The sequence below is a fragment of the Callospermophilus lateralis genome, chromosome 4, assembly GCF_048772815.1.
Source record: "Callospermophilus lateralis isolate mCalLat2 chromosome 4, mCalLat2.hap1, whole genome shotgun sequence".
In the NCBI taxonomy this organism is placed as follows: Eukaryota; Metazoa; Chordata; class Mammalia; order Rodentia; family Sciuridae; genus Callospermophilus; species Callospermophilus lateralis.
In genome coordinates this window covers 36,602,202-36,617,180 of record NC_135308.1, presented here as the reverse complement: position 1 = coordinate 36,617,180, position 14,979 = coordinate 36,602,202, and the positions used below count along the sequence as shown (strand labels likewise).

General features: G+C 37.3%; 1 protein-coding gene across 2 annotated transcripts in view; it reads left to right on the top strand.

Moving 5' to 3' along the window:
* Positions 1-4,408, top strand: part of Fat1 (FAT atypical cadherin 1) — a 124,614-nt gene extending 120,206 nt beyond the window's left edge. Inside the window, exons 27-28 of one of the 2 annotated variants that reach the window (XM_076853739.1) lie at positions 1,992-2,027; positions 2,966-4,408. In XM_076853739.1, the coding sequence (XP_076709854.1) occupies positions 1,992-2,027; positions 2,966-3,594 (665 nt within the window). In that variant the 3' untranslated portion in view covers positions 3,595-4,408. The remainder of the gene's footprint in view (positions 1-1,991; positions 2,028-2,965) is intronic. The other variant, XM_076853740.1, reaches the window with a different exon arrangement.
* Positions 4,409-14,979: the final 10,571 nt, after the last annotated feature.

Below are 14,979 nucleotides of genomic sequence, written 5' to 3'. Positions count from 1 at the left end.
TGCATGGCAATAAGAGTAACACATGAAAAAGGCACAGGCTAGTAGTTTTCAAACAGTAATGCAGATTACATCCCCTGGATGGAGGTCTTGCTCAAAGCCTGATGGCTGGTTCCCAGTACAAGTTTCTGATCAAATAGGTCTGGGTTGGGCCTTGAGAATTTACATTTTTAACAAGTTCCCATTTAACTCTAAAGTCCCTGATTTAGGAATTATAGCCCCAAGAGTTCACTTACATAGGCCATCAAGAGCATCCAGCCAGGCTGTGGTGCACACCTGTAATCCTGGCTACTCAGGAGGCTGAGGAAGTAGGATGGCAAATCTGAGGCCAGCATTGGCAATTTAATGAAATCCTGTCTTAAAATTAAAAAAAAAATTATTAAAAGTGCTGGGAATGTAGGTCAGTTCCCCTGGGTTCAATCCCCACCCCTACCCCACCCTCATGTATACAAACAGCCATCACCCTAAAGCTCAAGGAATTCTTTTTGCTACAAATGTGTGCTGTCAAGATTTAGGATGATTTTTTGCCAGATTTGAGAGAAAGGGATAGGTTAGGCTTTCAGTGTTAATGAAGTTACTGATGATCCTTAGATTTACTTTCCTTAAAAAGTACCATGTTTTTTATTTAGCGACTAAGAAGGCTATCTTTATTTTGTCTAGGGAATTTTAGTTTTAACATGATAACATTCCAACATGTTAAATATTGATGTTTAAAACAATTCCTTTGCTGCCATCTCTTTCACTGAAAAAAATTTTAAGTATAAATTTAAAGTTGAAAGCTAGCTTAAATTCTAAGGCTGATCAAGTACTTAATTATTAACACAAGTTGCCAATCTTCATTTTTTTAAAGGAATTTTGTTACATTGTTTTTTTAAAATTAAAAAAAAATTAGTTGCTGATAGACCTTTATTTTATTTATTAAACGTGGTGCTGAGAATTGAACCCAGTAACTCACACATGCCAGGCAAGTGTACTACCACTCAGCTCCAACCCCAGACCCAGACCCAGAATCGTTACATTTTTAATAACTTAAAAAATCATAAATACTGATTTATTTGGTATTTAGAACCATCGGTCTTTATCGGTTTTTTATTTAAATTCCTATTATGAATTGATAAAATATTAATAATAATTATTATTTATTACATACATTGGTTTTCAAGTACTTTATAGTATGTATTGGAAGCATTTGTCTTAGAATAATCATAAAAGTAACCCTGTTTCTACCATGATTATTCCTTCTACGATTAGAGTTTTTGACTAGAGTTGTTTAATCTTCATAACAGCTAAGGGAATTTTGAAGCCCTTTTCAAAGAGAGAACCCAAAGCTTAGCCAGGGTAAATGTCCCATGACCCTGAGACTTACATCTACTTCCTTTGACCTAGCACTAAGTCCTGTGTATAAATGTGATCCCTGATAAAGCAAGTGTGGGGAGGAGGTTGAGGAATACGTGTAGCTACCCATCTCTCTAGGGAAAGATTAATAGTGTAAATATAAAAATCTCATTTAATGTTGGATAAGCTTTGAAGCAATTTTCAGCTTTCAGTTATCTATAACTGTCTAAGTTCATGACTTTTGTACATTTGACAGTGATAGTTGCACATCATGTAGCTTTAAATGTATTCAGATAATCATCTGAGTAACCTGATCAATTTATATATATATTTTTTTAGAGCCTGTAGATTTTAATTATTCCTAAGAAAATTCTGTTTTCAGGTTTAGGTTGTCAGAAACAAGGAGCGTAAAGTAAACTATGTTTGGGTTTCCTGGCCAAGCCTCTGGTTCATCATCATTCATATTCTGCTGCTGCTTCCATTTTATGTGTGCTACATAAATTTTTCAGCCATTTGGGATTTTCATAGATAATGGTGTCAAGACAGTCTCTGGCTGACTGGGCCTTTACAGTTTACATTGTACTGTGTACTTTATTGCCTCTTCAGCTATCTGTTTTAATTATCAATGTTTTCTTTTCTTTCTACTCTGCCACCAAAAGAATCTTTGGCTGCTCCTGACCTCAGCAAATCAAGAGGTGACTTATGCATGCCAGTTGTTCATTGATAATCACTAAAAATCATTGGTAATGATTTGACCCCAGTGCTGACTTGCTTCACTTGGTTGCTCAGTGTTTGCAGTAGCAACCAAATCCGTGTTTGTTGTGCACTGCTTTCTAAGCACGCATTGCCTAACCTTTTCCTAGTTATCAAAAGGATTTTTAAAATCCTAAGGGTGGAGTGGGTAACCCAAAACGAGAAGGTTTTATTTAAAAAAAATAATTATAATGATACTTTTATATAATCAAACAATCCTTAACCCTTTCAAAAATAGCAAAGATTGGTTGTTGTAGTCTACCAAAAACTGTTCTGTTTTTCAAGACTTTTTGTAATTTTGCTTGATTTGGAAGCATGCTTTGAAACATATGTGTGCTACCATAATTTATTGTTTTCCTGAGGCCAATAAAAAATAGTACTGCTTTTAAGTATTACACTAAGTTATTGTAAAGGAAGCTTATTTTCTAAGCTTAGCACATTGAAGGGTACTTTTATTATTTTGACAAGTTAGTATTAACTAGTATTAAGACAGAACTAATACTTTCTTCATTCAGAACAATGATTTCTAAATTGCACAAAGTAGTTTGAAAGGGTGATGGAATTGTTTGTAGAAAAGTGCATGTAATTTGGATGCTACATGTTGTTTTTCTTAGAACTCTTTTCATGTCTTTGAATGTTAGGAGTGTGTTACAACTATAAGTTCATATTTTAGAAAGAGAACCATGTTCATAATGATCTTCGGAATTGAGTCAGGGTGGGGCACTGTCTTCAGGGCAAAGATGGGTTTCCAAAGTGATGAGCTTTGAATGAATGCATAAATCGTTTTGCATCTCTGTCTTTGAAACATTGAGCCCTTTTTTCCAAATCACAAAATCTAGGAGAAAACACATTGAAATCTCTTGTTTTCTTTTCTACCAAGGGTACCACTGGGATACATCAGATTGGATGCCAAGTGTTCCTCTGCCAGATATACAAGAGTTCCCCAATTATGAGGTTATTGATGAGCATACACCCCTGTACTCAGCAGATCCAAATGCCATCGATACAGACTATTATCCTGGAGGTTACGACATTGAAAGTGATTTTCCACCACCTCCGGAAGACTTCCCTGCACCTGATGAACTACCACCATTGCCTCCAGAATTCAGCGATCAGTTTGAATCTATACACCCACCTAGAGACATGCCTGCTGCAGATAGCTTGGGGTCTTCATCCAGAAATCGGCAGAGGTTCAACTTGAATCAGTATCTGCCCAATTTCTATCCTGTCGATATGTCTGAACCTCAAAAAAAAGGCACTGGTGAGAATAGTACTTGTAGAGAACCCTATGCCCCTTACCCTCCAGGGTATCAAAGAAACTTTGACTCCTCCACTGTAGAAAACATGCCCATGTCTGTGTACGCTTCCACAGCTTCCTGCTCTGATGTGTCAGCGTGCTGTGAAGTAGAGTCTGAGGTCATGATGAGTGACTATGAGAGTGGAGACGACGGCCACTTTGAAGAGGTGACGATTCCTCCACTGGACTCTCAACAACACACGGAAGTCTGACACTCAAACTTCCCCCCAAAGTGCCTGACTTTATCAAACCTAGAGATTATATCAATAATCTGCATTGTTCTTTGCAGCAGTGCTTAAGCGCTTTTTTCGGTGAGCTAGAATGGGCATGGCTGCACTGAATCCTGCGCTTCCTGATGTTAGCCATTTCCCGTGTCCTAACCCACTGTAATTGGACGAGATTTCATTGGCTGTGCCATTTCTGAACATCTTTTTTTTTGTATTTACATTTGTCTGTTAAAATAATGAAGCGAAAATAAGTCCTACCATCTTGTTAGCATGGTTCATGTATTTATATAGATTTGATTATATTAATTTTCCTTTCTCTTTTTTTTGTAAATTTTATGTACAGATTTGATTTTTCATAGTTTTAACTAGACTTTGGAGACACTCTGTGCATTTGTTTTCAGCTGAATATTGGTGGTATTAAGTGTCATTACCTAGCACCCTGATTCTTTACTGTAACCAGGGTTTCACTATATGTTCTTTTCCACTGAAGTATGACATTTCATTAACACATTTCAATATAGTCATTTATTTCTAGCTGTACATACAGGATGAGGGAAAATATGATACATGGACATGTCTTAAATGGGTTGCTGTCTTTTAGAATTATAAACATTTTTCATTATGGAAAGTGTAATGGGGACCTTCTGCAGACCTGTTTAGGACCAAAACCACCATGACACAGTTTTTATAGTGTCTGTATATTTGTGATGCAATGGTCTTGTAAAGGTTTTTACTGAAAACTACCATTAGCCAGTCTTTCTTACTGACAATAAATTATTAATAAAATACTTTAGCTTTATTGCCTGTTTTTCTTCTATATTTGTATTTCTGTTCAGGATTCAGTTGATGAGTTGAGAAAAGCATGGATATAAAATTATTTATTCTCTAGCTTAAGGAAAAGCCTCTTTCCATGTGCCAAAACCCGGCAGTACTTACAGACCTAGCCACTAGGTGGCAGTATATGGCTATTAAAGCCTAACTTTTCTATAATGAATTCTTACTAAAACTTCTAAGAATTTTTTTTGTCTTGAACGTATTAATTATTATTTATCATGATTTAAAAGCACATTTTTTATTTTTTCAATGATATGTATCAAAAAAATTTTATATAAAGCCTTTTATCTTTCTGTTGTCAGAAACCTTATACTCAAAAGATTTCATGTGAAATACTGCAACTATTTTCCATGTGTCTCTATGCAGTCAAAATTCATCCATTCACCCAGCAGGTGTTTATGGAGTACGCTTCCCAGTCACTGTGATACAAATAACAAAGAATCTAGCTTTCTTAGAACTTTGGAGAGCCATCATTTTTCCTTTAAGTAGATGCCCTGCTTCTTCACTTTTATCAAATGATATGCATGCAGTTTAGAACATTTACAAGAGCTGATGTATGAAATGAAACAGCAGTCCTGTGCACTCTACTGACATGACTTAACAATTTTAAGCTATTTCCCCCTCTCCTATTTTCAAAAATATGTATTATTTCTTGAATCACTAAATTTAGAAATTGCCCATTGCCTCTGTTTGAAGCTGGAGGATGACTGTATAACCTAACAAACCTCCATTACTCTTGTTAGTCTTCCATTAGAAAGGAATTTATAGTTGTGAGTACCGCATAATTTTTGGATTAATCTGCACAGTGTTTTCATTATTTCAATTGCATAAGTATTTACTGCTAAACTAATGTGTGATGTCAGATTCCATTGACTTTGAAACTTTCTCATTCTTAAACAGTTGACTTAATTTTTTTAAAACATGACCATTCATTTAAAAAATGTTTTTTGGTCCCCTACCATATACTGTTTTGTTAAAACAAGTCAAAAATTCCCTACCTTCATGGGATTTAAATTTGGTGGGAACAGGTGGTGGTCAATAAGTATAATCTACAATATTACATGGAGTGATGAGTACTAAGAGACATTTGGATTGGGGAAGCAAATGTCTCTAGTGGGGGAAAAAAGGAAACAGTTTGGGAAACCATCTATGACAAGCTGACATTTGAATATAGTCCTAAAATTGATGAAGAGAAATGATAGAGCTCTGGGAAATGAGCATTCCAGGCAGAGAGAATAGCTAGGATCCATCCCAAGGTGGGAATGTCAATAGAAGGTCAAAGTATGACTCATGTTAAATGTCTTTTAGTCTGTGCCAAAACTACTAGAAAATCTGTCAGTTCCTTTTGTTGGCCGCTGGCCTCATACAGCCCTTCTCCCTGGGGCCCAATCCCTCTGGAATGTCTGCCGCCCTACTTCCCTTTGTTGTCTGGATTGTTCCACTGTGGACTCCTGTGCCTTTCTTTTAGCTTAATGCTTGTTTTGATAGAACACATCCTGATTATTTCTGAGAATGAGTGCATGGGAGATAATTTTTGTGCATGTGACTTTATATGTCTGAAAATGTTCTTATCGTACTCCCATGGTTGATTAATAAATAGATGAGGTATAGATTTTTGGTTCTGGGGGTACATATCATTCAGAATTCTGAAGTCATTGAATCGCCGTCTTTCAGCTTCCAAAGTTACCACTGAATTGCCCATTTTCATTCCCTGTTTACTGTTTGTGACACAATATTATTCTCACAAATACTTGGAATCTTCTTTTTGGAACACTCCTTTTTCCTTCCCAGTGTTGTGGGATTTCCCAAAAACATATCTTGATATGGGCCTTTTCTCTTCCATTGCATTGGGTACTCAGGTTTAATTGTGGGGATCCACATTTGGTGGGAATGTGTTATTTCTTTGATAGTTTTTTTTTTTTTTTTACCTGTTTTCTCAGTCCTCTTTCTGATACTTGTGACTATACACTATTTGACTTGCTAGACTGATCCTCTGTTTTTTAATTGAATTCTAACTTCCCATTTTTATCTTTTTGCTCTACTTCCTAAAAGATCCATTCCACTTTTATCTTCCATTCCTTCTGTTAAAAATTATATTTCAACTCACATATTTTTGAGAGTTTGATCTTGTTGCGATTATCCCGGGCATTTTTCCCCCTATCACTTGGACCCCTCGTATCTCATTTTTCTAATTGTAATATTTTCAGAGTAATCTCCCTGTTTACCTTCTTCCCCTGAGCAGTTTTTCCCCCTTCCTTTTGGTTGGCCTTGCAGTTCTTTGCACTTGGAAGTTTTCCTCTGAGCTGATGAAAGCTGCAGGTGGAGCTTGCTAACTCCTGGGCTTCCCTGCAGGGAGTCTGTTTGCTTTGCCCATTTTCTGCAGGTCTTTTCCTTGAAGAGCAGGTTTCTCTAGAGGGGAGGAATCCTCTTCTTCCAGCCTGAGAAATGTGGCTCTTTGAAGTCAGCTAAGGGAAATGAGGGTGTTATCATTCACTTCCTGCTTGCTTCACTTTGCCCTTTGTCTCCAAATCAGCCCTGGGGAGAGCAGAGAATCCAGGTTGAGTATTACAGCTTACTACACCCCTGCTATTCCCTTTCCCATTGTGCATAACAAATTGACCTGTTAACAAGACCTTCTCCACCTCTACCTGTGGTCCATTTGGAGTTGGCAATACCTCTTGGTTGCATTAAAAGTGGAGTTTGCTTTTTTTTTTTTTTTTTTTGTCCTTTTTCTGTTCTGGATTTTTAAAAAAAATCATTTATTTTAAACTTTGTTGTTGCATGACTTTGAAGAAAAAAAAAGGGGGGCAGAGATTTTAATACTCTACTATCTTAAACTGAAAGTCTGTAATAAGCTCTTAACTATCGGTTTCTAGTTCCAGGAAGAACTGATATATGAATTTTCTATCGCACCGTAGCAAATGAGCATACATTTAGTGGTTTAAAATTACCCCTCTTTATTAGCTCTAGTTTTGCATGTAGAAACCCTGGCATGGTGTGACAGGGTTCTCTGCTCAGTCTCACTAGACTTCAGTCAAATTGCTAGCTGGTCTGTGGTTTTGCAGAGGTCTTGTGTCATGGGAGAAGAGATGTCTCTGGGAAAGGGCCCAAGGAGTTCCCAGAGGAGAGAGGGAACTCCACTCAGGACCAGTAGGGTTCTTAGTATAAGTGATGGAAAAGAATTTCAGGCCAAGTCAGACAAAGGCTCAGAGGTTTATTTAGGAAGGCAGATAAACATTTAAGGGAGATGCAGACTTGTCTCAAGCGAGAAGCAGCCCTGACTTGGGCCGGGGTCCAATATTTATAGAAGGGCTGTATTGAGGGCTGGACTGGGGGTGGATCCTGGGTGGAGCTGCACAATGTCATGCTAATTTTCCCTGCGCTTGAGTATTTCCCTCATTTTTCAAAGGCATATTGTTCAAGATTTACAACTATGTTTTCTATATCTCCATGGCTTGTGGGTGTTTTCTTTAAGATTCAGTGTTTCTCTCTCTTTATCTAATCCCTATCTCAGGTCCACTCCAAGCTCTCAGGGTTGTTGGCACAAGTTGGTTCCTTGCAATCGTAGAATTGAGGTCCTCTTTTCCTGCTATCTGGCCTGAGGTTACCTCTTCGTTGACAGCTTCCTTGCTTGGGTTTTGGCCCTCTCGCGACGTGGAAGCTTGCGACACACTTACGCATGTACGAGATTTCACCTGCCCGAGTCAGGTGGTCCACCCAAAAGATCAGAAATCTTCCTTTGGATTAACTGAAAGTCAACCGATTAGTGTCCTAATCCAGGAATTCCTATCACATTCACAAGTCACATCCATAACCCATGGAGGTAGTTATTCCATGTCCCCAGGAGACATCTTAGAATTCTACTATCACATTGATCACTTATTTTTTTCTTATTTCTTTTTTGTTGGTTTTTGGCAATACTTTGAACTTCTAAATATACAGATGACATTTTAAACTGAAGACTATTGGCATTGTATTTCAGTTAAATGTAGCATCTTTTGAACTAATCTAAAGTGACTAAACAATTTGAAGTCTCAAAGTCATTCTTAAAAACATTCCTTTAACATAAACTATATGCATTACCATTGAACACTTATGGGAGAGTCAAAGTAATCACATACAATTAGTGCATGTTCCCAGTCTCTTCCTAAAAGCCATATCTCAATACCCCTTGATAAGGGAAAGTCAGGGTCTATCAAGTGTTCCCCTCCCTAGATATCATTTTTACTTATTTGCCGGATGCCCATTTAAAAGTCCCTTAGAAAAATAAGTAAATAAAATAAATAAATAAATTACCCAGTTATAGCAACGAAAAAATAAGAGAACTCAGGTACCTTAGAAACGTTGCAGAGCTGCTTCAGTGTTTTTGGATATTGCTAATGTCATTTTTCAAGACAAATTACTATCGGTCACAGTCTTTATGTGCTACCATTGGAAATGATGGGTCAGTTTAAAGAACTTTACAGGTTAAATAGCTATCAGGGAGAAAAGTGCTAGTAAATATCTGAACTTCTAAATTTCTATTTGTGAAAAACATTTTTTTTTTTTAAATTCTGCCTCCTAAAATTTCAAATTGAGGTGTGTTTCCGTTTTGGATTTGTCTGTCTGATGGGAAGAAAAAGTTACTTTCGATGATGGTGCTTATTATACTCATTTTTTATCATATGGTGTGTGAGGCCATCATACTAACCTGCTGGAAAATGAGTATTTTTCTAGCACTCATAGGTGTCAGATGCCTTTCCAAAAGTTGTGTTAGCTTTTGGGGGCCTGCTTTTAATGTATGGAAGCAGGAAACCAGATGCCACCCATTTTAATGTACCTTCTGAAAAAAACTATATATCAACTTGGTGAGGTCCAAAACTCACACTTTCATCTGAGCAACTCAGGAGTCTGAGGCAGGAGGATGAAAGATTTAAGGCCAGCCTTGGCCATTTAGTGAGTGGTCAAGTGGCCTTGGGTTCAATACCCAGCACTGGAAAACATCAACATATATAGTAAACATTAGCCTGAGAAACGAGGAATTAATTCCAAAAGATAGTGATTTAAAGAGCTGAAAGAGGTATGCAGGATATTCATTGTTAGTATGAGTGATAACTCAACAGCCTATGTTTATACTCTTTTTTTTTTTCTTTTTTTGTACCAGGGATGAGCACTCAACCATTGAGCCACATCCCCAGCCCTATTTTGTATTTTATTTAGAGACAGGGTCTCACTGAGTTGCTTAGCACCTCGACATTGCTGTGGCTGGCTTTGAACTTGCGATCCTCTTGTCTCATCCTCTCCCAAACTGCTGGGATTACAGGCGTGTGCCACCGTGCCCAGCTATGTTTATACTCTTTTTAATGAAAATTCTGTATTAAGTTATAATGAAATCAGTGCTTGGAATTACCAAAATGTACTATGATAGAATTTTGCTTTCATTAACACTAGTATTCATGGTAACTAAAACTACAAATAATAGCCAAGATATCAACAGGGATCAGGAGAAATGTTGAATATTGGTTCTTTTTCTGGTGACATCTGAAAGTTTAGGGCAACACAGTAAATAAGCCATGATGTCAAACGCCTCCTCTAAAATAATTACTTGTCTGTATGATGCTCCAGGACTGGTGCCAAAATGCAGTCAAACTCAGCTAATTCAAGATGGGATGGGGGGAAATAAATCTTGCTGTCTCCAACTGAAGAGAGAAGGGTGGCTATTGTGGGAATCGAAGAGGGTAGGAGGAACAGAGCAGGACAGAAGAGGATTGTTGGTGGCCCAAGTGTCAGGGCTCTGGGAAGGACCAGAGAAGACAAGTGAGGTAGGTGCCCAGTGAAGTTCACCAAGCTTCTTGTTTCAAGGGCACTTTCAAGAGTAACTGGAAGACCACACTAACTTCACCACTGGAATGCATGGCTGCTTTTGGAAAATTAAGAATAATTGCCTTTGAAAGAGAATGCATTCCCTTATAATTTATTGGGATGTGTGAAATGAGATGATCCGTTGATGTGTTCATTTGTGCATTTATCTAAAGATTCATTTGAGCCTTTACTGTATGCCAGACACCAGCTGGCTTGACAAGCCCTCTCTTCCCTGAAATCTGTCTTGTTGGTATCTTCTAATAATCCAGGGATAATTCTCTTACGAAGAACAATGGAAGATTTTTAGGGTTTTAAAATATCTAAATGTATGCATTCTAACAGATGTCTTTAATCTCTTCAGGCAACATGAAAAGATGTTGGTTAAAGGAGACTTAATGGACAACAATAACTTAATAATGTGTGCTTAAAATCTGCTAAGGGAGTATATCTTAATTGTTCTCACTACACACAGGAAAGGTAATTATTTGTACGATGTTGATGCAAACCAAATCATCCTTCACATCCTTTGCACTATACACCTTAGTTTTTTATTTGCTGGTCAGACTTTAATAAAATCAGTGAAAATAAACTCCAGAAGAGGGAATAATACCAGCTTCCCTCCACTATCACCTTTTAGCATTTGTACATCCGGAGATGATGATGAACTAGCTCAAACTGGGCCATCCGTAAAGGCCCATGGATTTGAAATGGTGCCCTTTTTTATCTTTCAGGACAATGTTCCGACTTATGCACTGTTTATTTCTGTTCAAATCCTTTTAGTCAGTATTGGAATGGAAGGTTTTCCTCTTCTTTTTGTCATTCACCTGCATAAGAAGAAAATCCTTTGCAATGTTTTATATATTTTAATTTTTAATAAAAGGCATTCATACTGTATTTCTAAATATGTAATTAACCAAATGATCACTTCAAACTTTTTTTTTAAGTTTCTGGAATACAGTGAATCCAATATTAGAAACTGTCATACTATAAAATATCACATTATAATTTTTATTTTGAAAAAGTTAACTATTTGAAAAAGTACAGATTATAATCCAAATATATTTTCTGTGCATAATCTAATTTTATTTTCTGAATGTACTCCCTCTTAGTGGGTTATAAAATGGGCATATTGTATCTAGCTTTGCACCCTGATTTTCTCACTTTAAAGTATGTGATTTCGTGTATGTATGTGTGTGAGTGTGTATGTGTGTGAGTGTGTATCTGTGTGTATGTGTCTTTTGGTGCTGGGGGTAGAACCCAGGGCCTTGTCCCTGATGGGTGAGTGCTCTGCCTACCACTGAGCTACATCCTCAGCCCTTTTTATTTATTTTTTATTTTGACAGAGGAACTTCCTGCTAAGTTGCCCCAGCTGGCCTCGAACTTGCTTGACCTGCATGACGCTCTGAGTTTTATTCCCAGTTACTGCAAACAATCAAGCAAAAACTTTTTAAGAGTTGCATAATTTTTCTTAATGCGGACATAACTTAGTTATTTACCAATTTTGCTTATTTTAAAGATAAGTAGAATGTTTTCATTGTATTGCATATAACATTACAGAATTCTAGAACTCCGAATAACATAAAAGGTAGAACTGTGATGGGCAGAGTGTGGAGATTTCTTTAACATTGATGTGGTTCTCTGCTGTGATATTGCTATGACAATATTTTTTCCCATGCCATGCAGAAAATGATCATATTTTTATTGCACAGTGGTATAACGGGGTTAGACTTCTCTACATCAGAGATGTAGGGATTCTGATTTCACCCACCTGCCCAGAGGATCACATCCACATCTCTGTGCTAACAGAGAACTCAGGACAATCCTGCTCTCCTTTCTCTTCCTGCGAATTTATTTCTATGAAAAACAATCTAGACAGGACCTGTCATCTTTATGCAGTTAACTTTGATTTTTACTCAATTTTCAGTGACTTCTTAAAATGTAAGGTTAACATTTGTTGTCCATCAGATCCCATGGAAAGCTATCCAAGCCTCTCTCTCTGCAACCACCTCCAGTCTGTCAGCTGATGGGCTCCCCTTGAACCGCAATCTGTGCTCTCACTGACATGGATCTGCTGAAATCTGGTCGGTAACTTTTTGAAGGTCAGTGTGGGCTTCTCTTTCTCTTCTGCAGACTGGCATTCTGTGTACATTCTGATTGCTCTTCATCAAAGACATGAGGTTCAGTTTCAATTAGTGCACCAGCAGAGAGGAGAGTTGTTTGTCAGAATTTAATTTCCTCACTAGCAGTTTACTGCCTGTACTGCAAACAGAATGAGCCACTTGAAAAGAATGACAAGTATTTTTTTTTTTTTCCTCAAGAAAACCATGACCCATGTGAACACTTACATAATTAATGCACTTGTCACTGTGGTATTACAGAGTATGGACATCCAAGAGGCTATAATTTCAGATGATGCTAGACAAGAGGAAGAAGAAAATGTATGACACATTTGAATGAAAATGTCATCAGACCAAATACATCTTGTAAAGAACTAACAGCACATGGTCTATGGAGAAGAGATGATAAATTTGAGCTCAGCTTTCTAAATTGCAGCTGTTATCCAATTATGTCAAGGAGTAAAATGAAATTCTCAAAGTCTATTGACTATTACTTCAATTCATTTTAATGTTTATGGCCACTAATAGTTTTCGGGTAAAGGGAGAATATAAGAAAAGGAATGAATAATATATCTAGGTGTGTCAACCCCCTCAGGCCTTAGACAAAGAAGCAGTTTCATTCTTTTGCCAAATTTGAAATGTTAGCCCACCTGCAAATGAGGTTTACAGAGAGTTCTTTTTAAATGATGCCCTTATTTTGTGATAGGTGTTTTTGTTTGTTTGTTTTATTTTGTTTTGTTTTTTGCTGCTGTGACCAAAAGACCCAAAAAGAACAATTGAGAGGGAGAAAGGTTTTTTTGGAGCTCACCGTTTCAGAGGTCTCAATCCGTAGACAGCCAGCTCCATTGCTCTGGACCCAAGGTGAGGCAGAACATCATGGAGGAAATGTGCAGCAGAGGAAAGCAGCTGTGGCCTTGGTACCCAGATGCAGAGAGAGACTCAGCTCACAAAATATATACCCCAGAGGAATGCCTCCAATGACCCACTTCCTCCAGTCACACTCCACCTGCCTAGTTACTACCCAGTTAATCCCTATTAGGGGATTAATTTTACTGTTTAGGTTAAGGTTATCATAACCCAATCATTTCACCTCTAAACTTTCTTGAATTCTTTCACATGTGAGTTTCTGGGGACACCTAATATCTGAACCATAACGGTGTTTTAATTTTTTTTTGCCTTAAATGGGTATTTGTTTCTTCTTTCAATTAGAAGTATACTTTTAAAAAATATGTCTATTTAAGGTGCACATGTTTTCCTATATGTATATATAGACACACACACACTGAAATGATTCATTACTACAGTCAAGCCAGTTAACATATGTATCATATGATATGTGTGTGGAAAAAGTACCTAAAATTTACCTCCTGAGTAAATATCTGGTATACAATACGATACCATTAACTAGACTCTTGATGATATACGTTTGGCTTCTTCATCTTACGTCATTGGAACTTTGTACCCTTTTGACCTACATCTCTCCTTTTCCTTCAAAATCCCCCACTTTGGAAACTACTTTTCTACTTTCAGTTTCTGTGTACTTGAGGTTTTGTTTGTTTGTTTAGATTCTACATACAAGTGAGATCAGCTAGTATTTTTCTTTCTTCAGCAGGCTCATTTCACTTAGCACGATGTCTTCTGGGTCACAAATGGCAGAATCTCCTTTTAAATGACTAAACAACATTCAACTGTGTGTGTGTGTGTGTGTGTGTGTGTGTGTAGCAATTTTTTTAATCCATCAGTGGACACACAGGTTTATTTTTATATCTCACTATTGTGGAAAATGTGGCAATGAACATGAAATGATTTCATTACCTTGGGGTATCAGAAAAAGAATAGCATGGCCATATGGTAGTTCTTTTCTTTTCCTTTTTTCCACACTCAGGTCTCCAAGGTTGGTAGTTCTATTTCCCTGATGGCTGTACCAAACTACATCCTCACAAACAGCATTTTCTGTCTCTACTCCTTTGCCAATACCTGATATCTCTTTGCTTTTTGATAATAGTCATTCTAACAGGTGTGAGGTGATATCTCCTGTGTTTTGGTTTGCATTTCCCTAGGTCAGTGACACTGAGCACCTTGTCATATACCTTCTGCCCAGTTTTCTTTCCTCTGTGGAAAAATATCTATTCCGGTCCTTTGCCCATTTTCTGACTGGATCATTTGGTTTTTGCTGTTGCATTTTGTGAATGAATTCCTTAGATATTTTAGACAGCAACCCCTGATCTGATATGTGGTTCACAAATACTTCCTCCCAATCCTTTGGTTGCCTTTACATTGTGTTGATTGCTTTTGTTGTTTGTTTGTTTTGCTTCACAGTTTGGTGTAGTCCCATTGGTTTATCTTCTCTTGTTGCCTGTGGTTTTAGTAAAATATCCAAAAAATCCGTACCAATGTCAGTAACCAAGGAGCTTCTCCCTTAGGTTTTTCTTCTAGGAGTTTTATGGTCTGAGGTCTTTCATTTAGGTCTTTCATCCATTTTGAGTTGATTTTTACACATGATATAGGATAAAACAGAGTTATTCTTTTGTGTGTACAAATCCAGTTTTCCCAGTGCCATTTATTGAAGAGACTAACT